Here is a 19,694-nt window from a genome sequence, read left to right as displayed (position 1 = left end):
CACTCATCGAAGTGGGACTACTCTTAGAGTAAGGTGCTATTCAATGTGCATCAAGGTATCGAAATCTAGAGCGAAGTGTTTTGTGAACTGGAAAGTACTCTGGTGATAAAGATGATCCCATGTTCCACAATGCTAAATGGACCACAAATACCTGACTCTTCCAAGAAAACAGTAGTTTATATGGATAAATGTTCTCTGCACACAGGATTAGTGGTGGAACAAAAACTTTAAAGGTTAACAGAAAGCCATGGACCACAGGAGACTAAGGCCAGGTCTACACTAGAAACTTTTCCCCATATAGTAACGTCAGTTAGAGGTGTGCATTTTTTTATGACATTTCAGCTAAAGTCCTAGTCTAGATCCAGTTATACCAGAAAAAATGCTTTTGACAGTATAGATTTTTTCATTCAGAGAACTGGTATAATCTATACCAGAAAAAGCACCCTTTTGCCAGTATAAATTGAGTCTACACTAGGACTATATAGCTAGTTATACTGGTGAATATCTTCCAGTGTAGACAAAGCCTTAAATAAACCATGATGAGGAGGTTACTTAACTTATAGTAACTGGAGGTTCTTTGAGATGTGTGGTCCTTATTTGTACTCTCTGTGTCCAGAATCTCTGTTCTTGCAAGCAGTGTCCGTTGGTCCATGCATGTGTCCTTGCCTTCCTCATGCTTCCAACTGATGGCATAAAGGGTGGAGCAGACTCACCCACTTTCCAGTTCCTTTTCTACCACAATCTAGTAAAGATCCAAAGCAGAGGGGAAGGAGGGTGGGTAGTAGAATACAGATAAAGGCCACACATTTCAAACATCCAGTTACAATAAGGTAAGTAACCTCCTTTTTTTCTTCAGGTGCTGACCCCTATGTGCATTCCATTGTGGATGACTGACAAGCAGTACTCAAGCAGGAGGTGGGTGAGAGAATGCAGATGGCGGAGCTATCTGGAGAACCACTGTCCTAAAGGAAGAGTCAGTGGAGTTCTGCACTGGAGCATAATGTCTCGCAAACATATGTTTTGTCCCTTGCAGGTAGAAGGCAAGAGTGTGACATACATTGAGGGAGTGAAGTCTCTCTTCTTCAGAAGCATGCGGTTTCAGAAAAAACACAGGTAAGTCCTTCAGCCCACAACTAAAACCTCTTCAACGCATCATCAAGGATCTACAACCTATCCTGAAGGACGACCCATCACTCTCACAGATCTTGGGAGACAGGCCAGTCCTTGCTTACAGACAGCCCCCCAACCTGAAGCAAATACTCACCAGCAACCACACACCACACAACAGAACCACTAACCCAGGAACCAATCCTTGCAACAAAGCCCGTTGCCAACTGTGCCCACATATCTATTCAGGGGACACCATCATAGGGCCTAATCACATCAGCCACACTATGAGAGGCTCGTTCACCTGCACATCTACCAATGTGATATGTGCCAGCAATGCCCCTCTGCATGTACATTGGTCAAACTGGAGAATCTCTATGTAAAAGCATAAATGGACACAAATCAGACGTCAAGAATTATAACATTCAAAAACCAGTCGGAAAACACTTCAATCTCTTTGGTCACTTGATTACAGACCTAAAAGTGGCAATTCTTCAACAAAAAAACTTCAAAAACAGACTCCAACGAGAGACTGCTGAATTGGAATTAATTTGCAAACTGGATACAATTAACTTAGGCTTGAATAGAGACTGGGAGTGGATGGGTCATTACACAAAGTAAAACTATTTCCCCATGTTTATTTCTTCCCCCACCCCCAACTGTTCCTCAGACGTTCTTGTCAACTGCTGGAAATGGCCCACCTTGATTATCACTACAAAGGATCCCCCCCTCCCCTCCAGCTCTCCCGCTGGTATTAGCTCACCTTAAGTGATCGCTCTCGTTACAGTGTGTATGGTAACACCCATTGTTTCATGTTCTCTATGTATATAAATCTCCCCACTGTATTTTCCACTGAATGCATCCGATTCAGTGACCTGTAGCTCACGAAAGCTTATGCTCAAATAAATTTGTTAGTCTCTAAGCTGCCACAAGTCCTCCTTTTCTTTTTGCGAATACAGACTAACACGGCTGCTACTCTGAAACCAGTCCCCACAATGGGGCTCCAGCTGTCATTCCCCCTTCCCCAGCCTTTTCTCCCCAGTTATTTTTAGTAAAAGTCACTGACAGGTAACAGCTCCCATGAATTTTTGTTTATTGTCTGCAATCTGTCAGAGACTTTTACTAAAAATAAATGTGACAAAATCTTAACCATACTCATGGGGATGGCCAGGGAAAGAGTGGCAGATATTACACCTAGCCACAACATATGCCTCCTTGAGACGGTATAAACTGTTATGGTGGTTGTCACTGACCGAGAAAGAGCAGGAAACACAGTTTTTTGAAGACTGGAGTTCTGGGCATAGTCCAAAACCTGTATGGGTGCGGGGGTGAAGTGTTTCCCCAAGGCTGGGAATCTATTTAACTAGAAAACTCTGCTTATAAAACTTATAAAACTATTAAAAACTTACTAACTATACAGAACTATATATAAAAGGCACCAAGGCAAACTTTGAAATATTTGCAGATTGAAGAAATCGAAGGAAAGCGCTGGACACTGGAGGTTCTAACCCAGGCCACGTAGCAGTAAGAAGGAACTTGAGAAGCAGTCAGTTCGTTCCACCCTTTATACCTTTGTTGGAAGCACACAAAAGGCAAGGGTGCACGTGCGGACCCATGGATGCTGCTTGTAAGAATTCTCCGATTCTAGGAGTATGGAGCATTACACTCACATCCACAGTGGAATACACATAGGGACCAGCACTCAAAGAACCACAGGCATCTGGAGGATATTATGGATATTAAACTCTGCCTTTGAAATCCAACTAGATACACAACCAGATTGTTAGGTTCACTTTAGGGCCTATGTCCATTAAAATTCTCATCTTGTAAGGATATTCTAAGGGATTTATAACAGCCAAATATGGGGCTAAGGTAACAAAGTGCTTCAAACTGTAACATCACTTATAAGGACATTTTCTTTGTGTTTTTAGCCTACTCCCAACAGGTAGAAGTTAACCACAGCACCTACAGCATGAAAGAAAAAAAGAAAATAAGGGGAAAAAAGACACCCATTGGAATAAAAACCCAGCCTTCCAAAAATCCATTCTAAAGCTTACTTCAGTAATTTTCAGTGTCCTTCCATTCCACTTTTATGTTTTGCTGAGAAAGTTCAATTTTTTTGTTTAGAAATGTTTATAAAAAACAAAGGTGATGAAAGAATTAATTCCTCTGATGCAGAAAACCCTAGATGGATACACCCTCTCTTTGGGAAAAGTAAATAATTCACAATTCCACTGCACACTGTCAGTTCTCATTCATTAGACTCAAACTCTATGTCTTCCAGCAGCTCCACCCATTGAAACAATTTGCCCAGTGGGCATCCGGAGGAGCCTTGGCACATGTATAAAATCAGCGCAAGTTAGAGGAACCCTGGCATAGCGTATAGCAAATTGCTTTGCTTTTTTTAAACTGAAGCAGAAGATTTTGAAAGCTTTTAAAAGCAACCATGTCCGGTAAGGGCTTCCAGGGTTTTAAACAACATGCAGAAGGGGAGGTCCAGGATGCTGGTAAGAAACATTAAACATAATTTCTCTGTTCGTTGTTTTGAAAAAAGCAAAGCCTAGTTTCTGCTCTCACTTACACCAGTTGAAATCTAGAATTACTCCACTGACTTCAGTAGAATTACTTTGGACTTAAACTGGTATAAATGAGAGCAGAATATGGTCCCGGATCTATTTTTTGTTTGTCCAGAGGCTGGGTTTGTAATTTTGTCAATCTCAACAGCATAATATTTTGGTGTTTTATTTGATAATACAGTGAGAATCCAATCACTTTATAGATGGGATTAGCCAATCAATGTCCATTATTATTTGAGACTGATTTTTTACTACTTCTAAAGGGAAAAAAATGCTGATTTTACTGCTCACAAGAAGACTCATACTGACAGTATGGGAGACTAGTGTCTTCTGTTCACAGACAAAATAACTGGAACATAGGGTTTAGTCTTGCTGCAATGAAGCAATGGTTTTGCCACTGACTTCAGTGAACACAGAACCAGAACCATGGCCTCTAGTTAGAAAAGCTTCCCGGTTAAAGAGCCTTAGCCATGATTTGGAAAACACCACCTTCAGAATTAAGAACCCAACCCTGGAATGAGCTCCAGGTGGACACCCCCCCTCAGCTGCCTGGAATTCACTGCAGGATAGGGTTCTAAGAAGATGTTCCGTCTTTATGCCAGTTGAATAACAACTTATTTTAAACCTTCATATTTTGCAAGCCACTGATTACTTTTTATTCTGAACCATTACAAATACTCCAGTGTTTTTTTGTTTTTTTTTTTAAATGGTTACAGCCTATGAGCAGTGTGTAACCTTTTTCATGCACTGATCTCTAAACTGACCTCTGTAGAAGAAATTAGATTTAACCCGTAGTGGGTGTGTTTGAAACCTGGAGTGAATAACAATGCTTTGCAGAAATCAATTTTAGTATCTATACTGACTAAAAATATAGACTATTTATAATAAATAGAATATAACACTTTGATTTTACTCTCTTCTATGAGCTTTCAGATTTCTCTGGCTTTAAACAAAAACCTTTATACTTTTTAATCATAGAAGATGTTTGATGTATTGCAATAACTATAACTATATTATGACTATTATTGTGCATCAGAGGTTTATATTTCAACTTAACATACAACAATTTTCTTTGTAAACTAATATATCCAGTTTCTATATGGCTTATTATACCATAAAATATGTTTGCTGTAGATTTATTTACCCTCTGTTGAAGCTTCTACAGTTTGTCATGAGGTCATATGACCTCCTTAGCCAAGAGCAGATCTTCAGCAGGTAGAGACCATGCTTTTTGATACAATCCAAGGCTCTAAACCTGCGAATACTTACGTGTGTAGTTGAAGCATCTGAGTAATCCTACTGACTTTAAAGAAATCATTCTTGTGCTTGAAGTTAAGCATATCTGTAAGTGTTTGCATAGCTGCGGACAAATTTTAATATACAAAAAAAAACAGGTTATTTTGGTATCTACAGGTTTTATATTTCCATACTTGGGGAGTCCAGTTTCCAGAGATGCTGATTTTGAACATCTCACTTCAGATGCTGCTCCAACCACACTCAAAAATGTGTAAAATTAACATATCCCAACCTCTTTAACTGCTCAGTTGCTAGCAATCCAGTTAAACAGCATCAGTTTAAGCCATTGTTCAAATATTACTTCCAAATTCATTCTAGAATCCAGGCTGTGATGCTCAGTTTCTTTCTTAATATATTTGATACTCCTTTTATGGCTTGAAAACAGGTACAGAAACAGGGTATATAAACTGAAGTTGTCCTTCATGGCATAAATACCTTCTCTTGCATTGTTACTCTCATCCTTCTTTCCTTACTCCATCTGTCTGTGTTAAACCAAATGTGCAGATGACTGAAAATTGGAGTTGGGGCTTGTCTACATGAGGAATTCACTGGGAAGTTAGTACAAAATAGCTAGGGTGTGAATTTAAAGGCACAGTGCCTTTTTGCAGATTAGGTTATTCCATTTCCAAAGTGGATTATCCCAAACCGCCCATAGACATTTAGTGTGGAATAAGAATATCCACACAAAAAGTTAGTGCAGAATAGGTATTCTACAATCGCTATTCTGAGCTTTTTCTGTGTGTAGATGAGCCCTTAGACACATGCGTGCTGAACTTCAACCTCAGCCCAGCCCAGCCCGAGCTTCTGACTCTCAGATTTAGGAATCCTACACAAATCTCTCTGTCCCACCAAGCCCACCCCCCAAGTTTTAGTCAGGGGTATATAGTAAAAGTCATGGACAGGTCACGGGCTGTGAATTTTTGTTTACTGTCCATGACCTGTCCATGACTTTTACTAAAAATACCCTTGAGTAAAATGTAGCCTTAATCATGATACGCTGACCAGAATTTTCCAATACAATTTAACTCCAAATCAGTGTGGATCAAACAGAGGTGCAGGGCACTTCAGCTGGAGATTTCTATTGCTGTCTGTATAGATGTTCAGCACAGAAGAGATTAGGAAGTAAATGTCATTTAATGTTAATGTTTAATGCTAACCTTACGAGCTCTTCTCAATGTGGTATATGCACTCCTGTAACATAAGGTTTTTAAAAACAAAACGTACCTAGCTATTTTTCTAAATGCCACATATTTTCAGTAAATTCTTGTCATTGATTAGGTAGGTCACAGATGGTCACCCAGATGCTGTGAAAGTGAGACTGTACTTTCATAAACTGCTTATATCTTTGATGTGAAATGGCTTTTAGAGGAACATACCACATCATTTCTCATTATTGTTTGGTGTTCTTCAGTTGATCCATTATATTTTTACCTCTTGTTTCTCTAGCTGTTCTTTGTAAACATACCCCTTTCCCTGCCGCGGTCTGTCATGTCTCCATCCTTCTTCCCTTCCTAAACCACACTCCTTCCAAAAAGTCTCCAAAGACTATTTTACCCTTTGAGGAAGTGTTAACCACCCAGATATCAAAACATCTTCAACACAAGAAATGTAAATACATAAATAAAAAACCAGCATCATGGAATTAGCAATATGCAGCTAAACGCCGCTGCTAATCACATAATTCTCCCTCTCCCTCTTCCTACATTGTCGTCTTATTTATCACTAACATGCCCAGAACACTGTTGTTGCTATATAATCGCATAGCACACTTCCCTGGCAGCATGCCAGCCAGCTTATGTACCTCACACAGACACCCATCAGCAATCTCCATAGCCTCAGCCTATTCTCTATTATTAATCTTCTGATATACTCCCACCATGGTCTGCAGCCCGTTAAACATGTACCAGAGCCAATGGTCGTAAGCACTTCATGGGCTGTGGTGTGGAGAGTATGGGAAGAGAGAAGAGGAGAACATAATCTTTAACAGGTTACATGCATTGTTTTTCCTAATTACAGCAAATGCGCTGGGAAAGTCTGCACAGCAGGTAGTGAACCAGGCTACAGATGCGGGTCAGAAAGGTATGAGAAATTATATTACATTCAATGAAGGCAAAACTGGGCATGAAGGGAAAGCTAGCAAAAGACACAGCCATCTTAAAAAATAATTAAAAAAAAAAAAAAGAGTACAATGAACCCAGGGCCAAATCCTAATGTTCTTACTCAGTTTTTACTTGGTGTTTTCTCGTGCAAAACTCCCATTGATTTTAGTGAGAGTTTGACCTTACAAAAGGATTTCCTAAAATGTGGGTAAGGATTTCAGGATTTGTTAATTAGTGGATGTGTTTGGTATTTACTCTTGCTGTAGCCGTGCCAGTTCCAGGATATTAGAGAGACAAGGTGGGAGAAGTATTATCTTTTATTGGACCAATTTCTGTTGGTGAGAGAGACCTGAAGAAGAGCTCTGTGTAAGCTTGAAAGCTTCTCTCTCTCTCACAAACAGAAGTTGGTCCAATAGAAGATATCACCTCTCCCACCTTGTCTCTTTGAGTATTTACTAGCAGATTCACTACAATTTCCCATTGATTCTCTATTTCAGTGGCTCACGCAGTACATTTTGCATTGTGTTCAAAGTTCATCATTGATCACGAGGGCTCTGGCAGTAGTGCAGTCAAAACTTTGTCCCTCTTTCCTAGGCTAAGTAAGCATGTGGTGTATCTTGATTTTTCCAGCTCTAAGGGCAGGAGGCCATAATGATCCCAAGCCCAGGTCTACTATGTGGCAGCTCAAGAAGCTGCAGAGCCAGCAATTATGTCAATAATTAAATGGTGCTGGCAGCCCTATGGTTGTTGTGAGGAGAGTATTTGCGTTTCCTTTGTGGTGATGAGAACTGCCAGAGCAAAAACCAAAAAAGGTCACTAAATCAGTTTCTAAGAATGATGGAAGCATTAGCAACTTTGGAGTCTAAATGTGCACTTATTTGAAAACCAGAAGCTAATGGTAATATCATATTCTCTCCCTCTAGAGCAGGGCCTCTCACACTGGTGGTTGTGACACCAAGGAAGGTCACCAGGGAGTGGATTTGTAGCAAAATTGCCAAAATATGGCAGCTGCTAGGACCCAGGCAAGAGAACTAAAGGGACACCAGAAGCTCCACTCCTTCTTGCTGCTGCCATTCCCTTCCCTGCCATTCAAGCTCCACTGCAGTTTTCCATTCCTCCCGTTTCCCCTCATTACCCACAACATTTATTTGCTCCAGGGAAACACTGCTTAAAAATGGTGAAAAACCAGCTATTTTGTTCCTGCAGCCTCTCTCAGTGTGCAGCTCCTTGCATAACTAAACAGCGATTTCCTGAATTTATGCAAGCTAGGGAAGGAAGGGGCCAGGAAGAAGCACCTCCCTACATTTCTTACCCCACTGACGAACACCTCTCTCCCTTTCACCAGTACCCAACATCCACCCATACCTTCAGTAGCCACTAAAACACCTATCATCCCACAAAGTAGCATCCACCCACTCAGCCAGACAGCACCTCCACTATTCTTAACCAGCAGCCCCGCAACATCCATCAGTTCCAGCACCAGCCTCCCCAACCAGCATGCCCTATTATCCCACCTAATAGTTCCCCAAACCCACAGACATTTGCCCAGCAGCACCCAACCTGTGTACCAACACTTAATATATCCCACCACCACCGCACCAACTTGCACTAACATAGAGAAGCTTGTCTTTAGGAAATGTAAATAGCTGGTATCTGGTATAGTGAACATGAGTCATATGCTGTAATGAATAAGTACACAGTTTGGTGTAACAACAACAGGGATACTTGAGTCTGTTTCTCACTTCCCCATTCCACGATAAATATGAAACAACATACATTTGAATGTATTGACTTTGCTTTTATGTTAGCTTCTTCTCTATCCTTTTCAGCTATTGATCAGGCTTGCAAGACTGCTCAAGAAGGTGTCGAAAAAACAACTGGACAAGCATCAGAAGCCGTGTCTGGCCTTGGGAAAAAAATTGGATTTAAGAAATGATGATAATTTAAACAAAAGAGTGTGAGATGTAAAATCAAAGTTTGCACTGCAATTCAGTAATCATTTGTGTAGAAATATGAAAGCTGTTTGAGATTTGGATCATTTACTGTGCTTAGCTTTATGCCATATGCAGAATACTCACCTACCAAATAGTTTAAAAAAACAATCTTGTATGATCTAGTCATAATCTCCCATTCAACACAAATCATGAAAGTTTCAGCATTGGCTAAGGTATTGTCTGTCTCGTACAGTGATGTAAAGATTGTTGATACATTAGTTCAATGTACCTAAGAATTTAAATGATGAAACTGCCATCACATAGGTAATAAACAGCAGAAGGTTTACCTATGACATGCATGGTTTTTTTTCCCAGCCAGAGCTAGGTTGTTGTTACATTTCAAGCCAAACGTTCATTTATTCTAACATTTTAAAATAATGGATAAGGGAATAAGAAAAACATGATAAAATTTCTTTCACAAAGGAAAAATAACGTATCACCTATAAGTACACTGGTTAATTATACAGCACTCTTCACCAAAGGATCTCAGAATGTTTTACAAACCTCTCTGACCCTGATCCAAAATCCATTGAGCGGGCTAAGTATCAAACTGAGTCCCACAGAGGCTGAATTGTCTAAGGCCACAGAGGAACTCAGTGGAAAGGTCTAGAACAGAACAGAAGAGTCTTGGTACCTAATTCTCTGTTCTAACACTGCCTGCCTCATTTATTGTTATATTGTGCATCTGTCATAGTGCCTGGTCCTACTGCCATTGGACTCTCCCCCAATTTCTGCAAATGCCACCATGCTCTGCTCAGTCTGCCGAGGGTGAGGGGAATCTGTCCTTCTCATGCTGCGGGGCCCGGCGCCGGCATGTTTCCTGCCTGCTCAGCCCCTCTCCCTGGCAGCCAGGCCCAGGCAGGGAGCGGAAGGAATGAGAGAGAGCTGCTTCTCCTGCTGATGGTAGCCACTCTAGGTTGCTCTCTTTGCAGCTGGACACCGCCTCCTGCCGGGTCCTAGTCACTGTTGCCCTTGCCTTCAAAGGTGCCTGCATGGCCACCATCTGGTTCCCTGTACAAGAGTGAGTACCTGTGGTGGGTGAGGGGGAAAAGGGATGGGGCATGGGGGCAGTGGGGAAGGGAATGGGAAGGGGATAGGGGAGTGGTGCAGGGTGAGCGGGGGAAGCAGGAGTCTGGCAAGCAACATCCCCTTGGCAGCAGCTGCAGCCCCAGCAGGAAGACAGCTGTAGCAGCACCGCAAGGCACCAGAGCGGCAGCATGGCCACAGCTCCTGTGCTCAGGTCACCACAGAGGAAAGCAGCAGCAGCTGGGGCTCCCCTGTTAAGCCAGCCCAGAGCCCACCCCTCTCCCGCAGCATCAGCAGCCACTCCAGGCAGGGAGGAGAAAACCAGTGAGCTGGAGGAACTGGCTTCACCGCACCCATGCACTCTTGCCCATCCCCCCACCCAGTATAACAGTCAAACTAGGTCTATGATTACAACTACAGACTTCATATACTTCACCACAGAGAGACCACGTGCCTCATTATGAACTCTGGAACCCCAAATCGTAACCCCCACAACACGACACAGTATCCCAGACCAGAGTGGAACTGAATGGGTACCTCTCACCCTAGACTCCAGTGCTCTGCACCACTATGTGTTGTGATTAATGTTTTATTCCTAGTTATCTTAGAGCCCAAACTCTTTGACTCTTGACTACAGAGCCCCTTACACATTCCTTCCCCTACTGGAAGCAGTAATGTAAGTTAGTTTGCCCTGTGAATTTGGGAGAGAATCCGATAAAACAAACTCATCTCTGTCTCTGCTTGTCCTGCTCTTTCCAACCTAATGCAGCCCCTATCCTGCAAAGTCCTCACAAAAGGGAAAGTGAGGAAAATGCAATGGAGGTGGCACTTCCCCTTTCCCACATAATCTAGGGGAGAGTCACCTTTGTGCATGAATCTCTGGGGTATCTAACCCATGATTTTAAGTTTCAAAGTATCAGAAGTGAGTTTGAGCAGTTTTTTTTAGTATCTCGCTTTCTAAAAAGTCACCCCAAATTCTTCATGTCAGCTAAGGGAGGCTTAGAATATTAAGTAATGCAGTTTTTTATATGCAATAAAAACATATATATTTTTTAAAACAGCTTTCCAGCTTCAAAACAAAAACAAATCGACAAAGTTACATTCCTGCACTCATCACAATTATTTGTCGTCTTGTAGTTTCTGTTTCCAGCCACAGAGCGGAGCAACTGTCTGTGAATACAGCTATGTGGTTTCTTCATTTATGTGGTTGGTAACTGTTACTCAGGTTTCCTCTGTAATTACAGCACCGTGTTTTGTGCAAACACAAAATAACATGAAATAAAATGAAAAATATCCCCTTTTCAATTACTGTTCTCCCTCACTTTATCCCCCCTGGTCCCCATGAGGGAAGTGTGAAGACGCATTCTACATGAGTGGTGACGATTGTGGGGTGGAAGCATGTGGGTGCACCTAGAGGAGGGTGGGTGGCTACAGTACCAGTTGCTGGGCTAAGTGAGGGGGATGCAGCTAGTGAGCTAGACAGCCAGGCACAGACTCCACCACTCAGAGCCAGAAAGAGAAGCTAATAGGGGGCTGGGGTTCTGTTGAGGAGGGGGAACATACAAGGGGGGATGGGTCCCTGAGACTAATGAAGACGCTGAGGTTCAATGGGAAAGGGTCATTTGAGGAATTTTATTCATGTAAATATAATAAAAACAAAATATTTTAAGGATAAAACAGTAACATTAAATTCCGCCCAAAATAAAACAATTATAAAAAATAAAAATGTCACAGGGCTCTAGCTGTAATCTGTAATTTTTGATCACAAAACACACTGGGTTTGTTTGGCATGTACATTGACATTGCATCACATTGTGTGATTGGATAGGATATAGGAAAGAGAATGGGAGCAAGTAAATAAATGTATCTGAAAAGAATCAGTGTCTCCAGAGAGACCTATGGCCAGTCTAACCAAAGAGAGAGAGAGAGAGAGAGAGAGAGTGTGTGTACACATGTGCACCTCTTCCAACACATACACAATATGGGAACTGTACTTTTCCTCTCTACTATGACTCCTACCCCCCACCCCTAATGCAGAGCTAATAGAAGACAGGGCACCATGTCAAAATTTGTTTTGGGGCTCCATGTGCCCTTTTTGCTACTCAGCATGTCCAAACTTCTCTGAATATATCTGGTGAGCATATGGAGGGTGGCTGCATATGTGCATTGATATGGCTTGGTGAGGCCACAGCCTTTACCCTGCTATTTGCTCTCAGTTGAATAATTGCCAGGTTTTCCTAGTATTGCTACCTCTTGCAATTTTATCACAAGTCTCACATTTTTCAATGTTTTATTACAAGTCCAGGTGCTGGCTGCACGTGCCTGCTCCCAGGGTGATGGAAAGCGGGCGGGCAGAGGCGTTGGTGCGACCCCTCCACGCCTGTTGGATACCAGCCACACGTGGCAAGTCTGAGGCGAGCAATAGAAACGGCTAGTGCTGCAGGCAGTCTTGTCATCAGGTGAGCAGCTTCCTGATTGGCTGCTTGCCCCGCCCTCCTGCCTCCTGGAGCGGAATAACCAGTCAGAGCTGCTAAGCGTAGAGCTCTCTCCACCCCCTTTCTCAAGAGCTGAGGGAGCTAAAGAGCTAAGCTGCTGTGTTCCCACCTTCCCTGCTGTGAGCAACTGGGATGGTACCTGTGCCCCTCTCCCCTGCAACACCTGATCTGGGCAGGGGTGAGGAGCCCTTGGAGCTGTCCCCAGCCAGAGAGAGACTGAAGAGCCCCAGGAGAAGCAGAGGTGAGGGCAGTGGGCAGAACTAAGGGGTGAACACTGAAGGAGGGGGGTCAGTGTTCATTGTGGGGCAGGGGATGGGCAGAGGTGGGGGAAGAGAGCTCTTTCAGCACAGGTCTCAATCACCTTATCCAATAAATCTGGGGGGGGGGCATGGGCAACACTAATTGCCACACACCTGAGGGTGGACAGGGAGACATTCAGAAATCAAAAGACAGATAAAAGAAAACTAATGATTTTTAATTATTTAACAGGGCTCAATTTATGACTTTTGATCTCTTGAGGTTGGTACTGAGGGTGCATAGGACAAACGTGGACTGCCACATCATCCTACTCTAGAAGGGAAGCTGGAGTCACATGTTGTCCAACTCTTCCTTGATTGCCATTCAGAGTAATCACTGGGTGGGCAAAGTCATCTGTGGAGTTATAGCAGGAAGCTTAGTAAGATCTTGCTAGTCTAAATGAGCCTGTTCATTCGGCTGTATTATGGAAGCATGTTAGTGACTCCATAGTGAAGGTTGTGTCAAATTTTTGCATTTGGTGGGATATAAATACCTCTTGTCATTCAAACTGACTGATTTGTTTTAAAAACAGAAAGTGGAAGCTACTTTTTGAGGACTTGGATGAATTTTTAAAGCCATTCTGGGCAATGACAAATACTACTTGATTAGGATATAAATATGCCAAACTCTCCCACTTCTAAAACTGAGCTAAGTGTATCTCCCCTATTTTTTATCTATTGTCTAAACAAATCTACTGTGTACATTCACACCAAACTTGAAATAGAATTGGAATTTAATTTGCGTATGTAATGCAAATGTGGCCATTTTCTCAATAGTTTGGTGAAACTGGAGTTATGTAGGAAAGGTTTTTAACCTGTACAGAGCTAGGCCAAGAAATGCAGGTAAAAATCTGGAGTTTCAGCACATCCTTCTACTTCTCCTGCCACAAACCTGACCACTGTAGAGGAGAATGGGAGGCAGGGAGTGAGAGTCAACATGTGGAGGGAAGCAGGGAAACAGTTGCAGATGTGGGGAGGGCAAGGCACACAATTCCTCCCCTATTGCTTCCCATTTTCATTGCCCCCCATAGCTGGAGAGGGTCAGCCTCCCCAGTAGTGCTCCCACTTCAAACTTGCAAAGTTCATCAGAGCATGTGGGCTTTTGTGAAAGCATTGGAAATGGTATGGTTGGAGCAGGCAGGGATATGGGGAGAATCGCAAGCTTGGTAGCAGAACTCTTCCAATAATAAAGCTTCAATGTACAATGTGTCTTTTGTGCAACAGCTTCTTATCAACCTCAGCACCCTTACATTTGAACAGCTGTTCAGAGGAAAAGAGAATGAGTGGCTAACTCTGGGAATGATCTGAGACTTGTGGAATCTCTTTTTGGTATCTCCAGTGGGTAGAATTTGGTTTGTGGGTAGAGTTTAGGATAATATGTAGTGTACAGGAACAAGATAGTATTGTTTTAAATTGTTTAAATCCCTAAGAGTTCACTGGCTTTTATGTTTTAGAAGCTGCCAGAACCCCACCAGACCAACAGTGCGTAAATGTAGTTAGGCCATGCATGTTGTCTACATTCTACAAATATGGTAATTTGGTAGGCCCTGCCATGCTGTGTGATTGATTCATATTATATTTCCTGTGTGAATAGGAAAAGACACAACAGAATAGTACCACTTCTTTTTCTCCCATTTGACCTTTGCTCCACATAATAGGCTAGAAGTAGATGTGCTATAAAAATAACACATGAAACAATCTGCTACTGTTTACAGTCCAGCTCAGATTTTAAAAATCCATTTTTCCCATTTCAGAACAACTTCAACTGCGAGGGCTTTAAAAGCAGCAGAAACTATGGCACAGGCTGCACCAAGTGCTAGTTTAAGTCCATAATAGAGATTTAAAGATCCTGGTGCTTTTAGAACACTTTGAATGGAAAACAATGTAAAAAAAATGTTTGTAAGAAACACACTTATACTTGTTAGATTTATTTAAATTTCTTAGTTATTTTTCTTAATGTTGAAAATTCTCATTTTGTGAGTGTAATAACAGATGCTATGTCATACTGGCATATCTGTCTTTGGCTTTATACTTTGCTATATACTTGCAGTGTGCCAGTCCTCACAAATCCTGCTGTTATCACATATACATATAGGCCCAGATCTTCAAAGGTGTATAAATAGTTAGGCATCTATATACCTTTTAGTATCTAAGCCTATAATATATATATATATTGTGTGTGCGTGTGTGTATAACACACACATACACACAAAATGTGTAATGGGTCATATAACAGCCATTAAAGAGTTAATAGATGGATCAGTTAAGTCTCCAGCAGCAGCTACAAAGTGGCTAGCTACAGCTTAGGTAGAGAAGGGTGATTGCTAGAGAGTCACCTCAAAAAAAGGCCCCAGCAACAGACAGGGAGAAACCTGCCAGAGAGGTAAGACTTCCAGGTAGAGAGAGTCAGAGAGTAGAACTCTGTGAAAGATGCCTGCAATCAGGTATGAGGTAGGAAGCAGCAGTGGATTTTAAGAAACAGTCCTTTGCTGCCTAAACACAGGGTCGCTGGGCTGGAACCCCGATGAAAGGGTGGGCTTGGGTTCACTTACTACCACCTGAACAGTGTGGAGGTGCAATTCTCTGAGCATAAAGGGACAAGGACTACTGAGTTCCATGTTAGAGATGAAGACCTAATTTAAGGTCATTGGACATTTGGTTCTGTCTGAACTTTGATTACACCAGAAAGGGCAAGACTATGAGCAAACCGGCCCGAGGGCTGATTCTCCAGAAGGGGTAGATCACTGCAGCCATTGAGAGCATTTCCAGGAGGCACCTGATGCAGAGGGGCTGCTTTCTGCGACAAGGAGGTGCACTGACCAGTGAATGACCCTGCAACATTACATAATTTGAATTATGGGATTTCAAAGTACAGTTTTCCAGGTAATCTGCAAAATATCAGCTGAGTAGCAGGGAAAACAGCCTCATTACTATTAGATCTGTTGTACCATGTGAGATAGTCACTCAAGAACGGTAGTGAACATTTGTTTGATGGAGACATTTTAAAAGCTATCCTTATTGAAGCACTAGAAAATAAACTATAAGGAACAGCCCTTCACTGGCCATTGGGGAATGGAATATAAAGCAGATTATCTATTTGGACTTTTCTATTTCTAGATTCTATTAAAGTAGTTCATTACTTACTGTTAACATTCTGGTTGGCAAGTTTTGGCACTTGTTTGTTTCATTGGTCAGTTATGAACAGGAACTGGAGCAGCAGCAGCCTAGGACATGGAAATTGTTATTTCCTGAAACCATTGCCAATTATCCCTGGTTAGATTATTTGGAAGGAACTGTAGACACATTTTTTCCACTGTCTTAATGTGGACTGAATCCACAAGGGTCAAATTTTGCTCTTGGTTATACCAGAGTAAATCCAGATGTAGCCTTATCTGTAGTTATGTGTTACTTTAACCAATTACCCACCCCAAGATGAGGGTTTACACCTACTTTAATCTGTGCAAATTCAGTCCCAAAATTGACTACTGTAGAGAGGTTATCAATAGAAGGGGGACCCCATAGTGCACAACAGGGACAACATGGTGCTATTTTTATAAAAATTACTTTTATTAGCTAACCAAACAACAGTAATCACACTCTGCAGTCTGGTAAAGGAGAGAGAGAGAGAGAGAGAGAGAGAGATCACTACAGAATGCATAGTTTTTGCACTACTCACATCATGCCTTGCAAAAAACCTCAAGTGTTAGTCATCTTCCTCCTCACCAGTGGTTGTTATCCTGGCATCTCCCTGAAGGCACACAGGCCGGGATACAGTTTTTATAATGTTATACTGATGTCCACTGGGATTCATACATATTTATGAAGGCTTTTAAAAAACCCTTTTCCTTATTTGAATTTACACGTCCCACTACTTTTGGGGAGCCCTGTTTTTCATAGGCTAACTCATTAGTTCCCCTTATACTCAACATTTACATCTCCTTATCAACATAGTAAAAAATGGTTACCTATCTCTCGTAACTGTTGTTCTTCGAGATGTGTTGTTCATGTCCATTCCAATAGGCGTGTATGCGCGCTGCATGCATGATAGTCGGAAGGTATTTCCCCTAGCGGTACCCATCGGGTCGGCTGTGGAGACCCCTGCAGTGGCGCCTTTATGGAGGTGTATATAGGTCCCTGCCGACCCGCCGCCTGCTCAGTTCCTTCTTGCCAGAATACTCCGACAGAGGGGAGAAGGGCAGGATCTGGAATGGACACGAGCAACACATCTCGAAGAACAACAGTTACGAGAGGTAGGTAACTCTTTTTTCTTTTTTGTTCCCAATAGGTGACTTCCAAGCAGTTTCTCTGGGGGAGGAGTCGGAGTTCACCTGGTTGCTGAGTGCAGGACTGCCCTGCCAAAGGCTGCATCATACCTTGCTTGCTGGGTAATGGCATAGTGTGATGTGAAGACCATGTTGCTGCCTTGCAAATGTCCTGGATAGGGACCTGCACCAGGAATGCTGCGGACAACGCCTGTGCGACAACACTCTGGTGGAGTGCGCCGTAAGTGGAGGGGCTGGAATTTTAGCTAGGTCGTAACAAGTCCTGATACAGGAAGTGATCCATGATGAAATGCGCTGGGACAAGATCAGGAGTCCCCTCATCCTTTCTGCGATTGCAAGAAATGGCTTTGTGCACTCAGTGTAGAATGCTAGGGCACGCCTAATGTCCAGGGAATGGAAAATGCGCTCCCTGTTACTGGCATGGGGTTTAGGGAAGAACACAGGTAAAAATGTCTTGGTTCACATGAAATTGGAAAACAACCTTAGGCAGAAACGCAGGATGAGGGCGTAGCTGCACCTTCTCTTTATAAAAGACTGTATAGGGTGGTTCGGAAGTCAGCGCTCTGAGCTTGGATACCCTTCTGGCTGAGGTTATGGCCACCAGAAAGGCCACCTTCCCAGAGAGGTAGGACAGAGGGCACGTTGCCATGGGCTTGAAAGAGGGCCCCATGAGTGCGGACAGGACAAGATTGAGGTCCCACTGGGGAATGGGCCATTGTACCTGGGGATAAAGTCCGTCTAAGCCCTTGAGAAACCTGCCCACCATGGGATTACCGACCACTGACCCACCTACTGTCCCTGGGTGAAAGGCCAGATGGCAGCAAGGTGTACCCTGAGAGATGATATTTCTAACGCTTGCTGCTTAAGGTATAACTGATCGTCCAAAATAAGGGGAATTGGTGCTATCTGTGATTCGGTTGCCCTTTGCCGAGACCAAATGGAAAAACACTTCCACTTTGCCATGTACGTGGCATGAGTGGAGGGTTTCCTACTTCCCAGCAGGACCTCCCTCACTGGATCCGAACACTGAAGCTCAAGAGGGTTCAGCCATGGAGTTTCCACACCATAAGGTGGAGGGACTCCAGACTGGGGTGTTGCAGACGGCCGTGGTCCTGTGTGATTAGGGTCTGACAGACAGGAAGTGCCACTATTCTGTCCACTGACGTTCAACAGCATGGTGAACTAGTGCTGGCGGGTGCTATGAGGATCAAGGAAGCCCTGTCCCGGCGAGTCTTGAGGAGGACTCTGTGTATGAGAGGGAAGGGTGGAAATGCAGGTGACTTGTCCATGAAAGGCTTCCACAATGGAGCCTGGGCTGTGGTTCAGGAAGGAGCAGAACCCCTGGGACTTCCTGTTGCTCCGAACAAGTCTATGTGGGGAGAGCCCCACTTCTGGAAAATCGAGTGCGCAATGTCCAGCCAGAGGGACCATTCGTGGCTGTGAAACAAGAGGCTGAGGTGGTCAGCTAGCTAGTTTTGTGCTCCCAGAAGGTGCGACACCTCTAGGTGTATCGAGTGGGCAATGCAAAAATCCCACAGCTCAAGGGCTTCCTGGCACAGGGGAGAGGAGCGAGCACCACCCTGTTTGTTTATATAGAACATCACTGCAGTGTTGCCCCTCAGCACCGACACACGTGTGCCCTGCAGGCGGGCCTGGAACGCTTGGCATGCCAGACGAACCCCCCTCAGCTCCCTTACACTGATATGCAGTGATAGTTCTGTGTGGGGTCCTGATATTGCCCAGGTGCGCTCCCCACCCGAGCGCTGAGGTGTCCATGACTAGAGATAGGATAGAATGGGGTTCGGCAAAGGGTACTCCTGCACAAACAACTTGTGGTTGGAGCCACCAGTGGAGAGACTCGAGGATGCGATGGGGGGAGGGTAACTATCTTGTCCAGCAGGTCCCTGCCTAGCCTATGCACCCACTCAATCATGCTTGGAGGGGCCGAAGGCATAACCTGGTGTGCTGGACCACATATGTGCAGGCTGCCATATGCCCCAATAGTTTCATGCAATTTCTGGCAGTGGGAAACCAGCGAAGGTTCTCGATAATGTCCGTGCCTGCATGGAGTCCAAGAGAGCCCCTGTGAATGCTGTTCTCTGCGTTGGGACCAGTGTGGATTTGGGCATGTTCAATATGAGGCCCAGCTTGTGGAATGTGGCCCAGGCCACGACCACCATACACTTGGTGAATACGCGGAGGGCCACCGAGAGCCTGAATGGGAGCACTCTGAACTGATAGTGCTGGCCACTGACCACGAATCTCAGGAATCGTCTGTGGGCCGGGATAATAGATATATGGAAGTACACATCTTTCAAGTCGAAGGTGGTGTACCAGTCCCCCGGATCCAGGGAAGGAATGATGGTGGCCAGAGAGATCATGCGAAACTTCACCTTCCTTATGAATGTGTTGAGATCTCGCAGGTCCAGGATAGGCCGGAGCCCACCTTTGGCCCCGAGGATGAGGAAATAGCGGAAGTAGTATCCCTTGCCCCTGAATTCCTGAGGAACCTCCTCTATCGC

At 43.6% G+C, this 19,694-nt stretch overlaps 2 protein-coding genes across 2 annotated transcripts in view; both read left to right on the top strand.

Moving 5' to 3' along the window:
* Window positions 1–3,452: 3,452 nt before the first annotated feature.
* On the top strand, window positions 3,453–9,443 carry ADIRF (adipogenesis regulatory factor). The gene is made up of 3 exons (XM_027831734.3): window positions 3,453–3,614; window positions 6,996–7,058; window positions 8,908–9,443. Exons 1-3 carry the CDS (start codon window positions 3,554–3,556, stop codon window positions 9,012–9,014), a joined length of 231 nt encoding a protein of 76 aa, XP_027687535.1. The 5' UTR covers window positions 3,453–3,553; the 3' UTR covers window positions 9,015–9,443.
* A 2,984-nt stretch (window positions 9,444–12,427) lies between these two features.
* The window catches only part of SHLD2 (shieldin complex subunit 2), a 150,157-nt gene continuing 142,890 nt past the window's right edge, over window positions 12,428–19,694 (top strand). Inside the window, exons 1-2 of the mRNA XM_037904308.2 lie at window positions 12,428–12,834; window positions 17,175–17,392. Of these exons, the coding sequence (XP_037760236.1) occupies window positions 17,347–17,392 (46 nt within the window). The 5' untranslated portion in view covers window positions 12,428–12,834; window positions 17,175–17,346. The remainder of the gene's footprint in view (window positions 12,835–17,174; window positions 17,393–19,694) is intronic.

This window comes from Chelonia mydas, chromosome 7 (genome assembly GCF_015237465.2).
Source record: "Chelonia mydas isolate rCheMyd1 chromosome 7, rCheMyd1.pri.v2, whole genome shotgun sequence".
Classification (NCBI taxonomy): domain Eukaryota; kingdom Metazoa; phylum Chordata; order Testudines; family Cheloniidae; genus Chelonia; species Chelonia mydas.
Note: the sequence above shows the minus strand (reverse complement) of the source record. Positions and strands in the feature narration are given on the sequence as shown.

Coding starts and splice junctions, on each gene's coding strand:
- ADIRF (XM_027831734.3), top strand. CDS start 3,554: ATGTCCGGTAAGGGCTTCCAGGGTTTTAAACAACATGCAGAAGGGGAG. Junction 3,615..6,995: donor AGGGGAGGTCCAGGATGCTG/GTAAGAAACATT, acceptor TCCTAATTACAG/CAAATGCGCTGGGAAAGTCT. Junction 7,059..8,907: donor TACAGATGCGGGTCAGAAAG/GTATGAGAAATT, acceptor TATCCTTTTCAG/CTATTGATCAGGCTTGCAAG.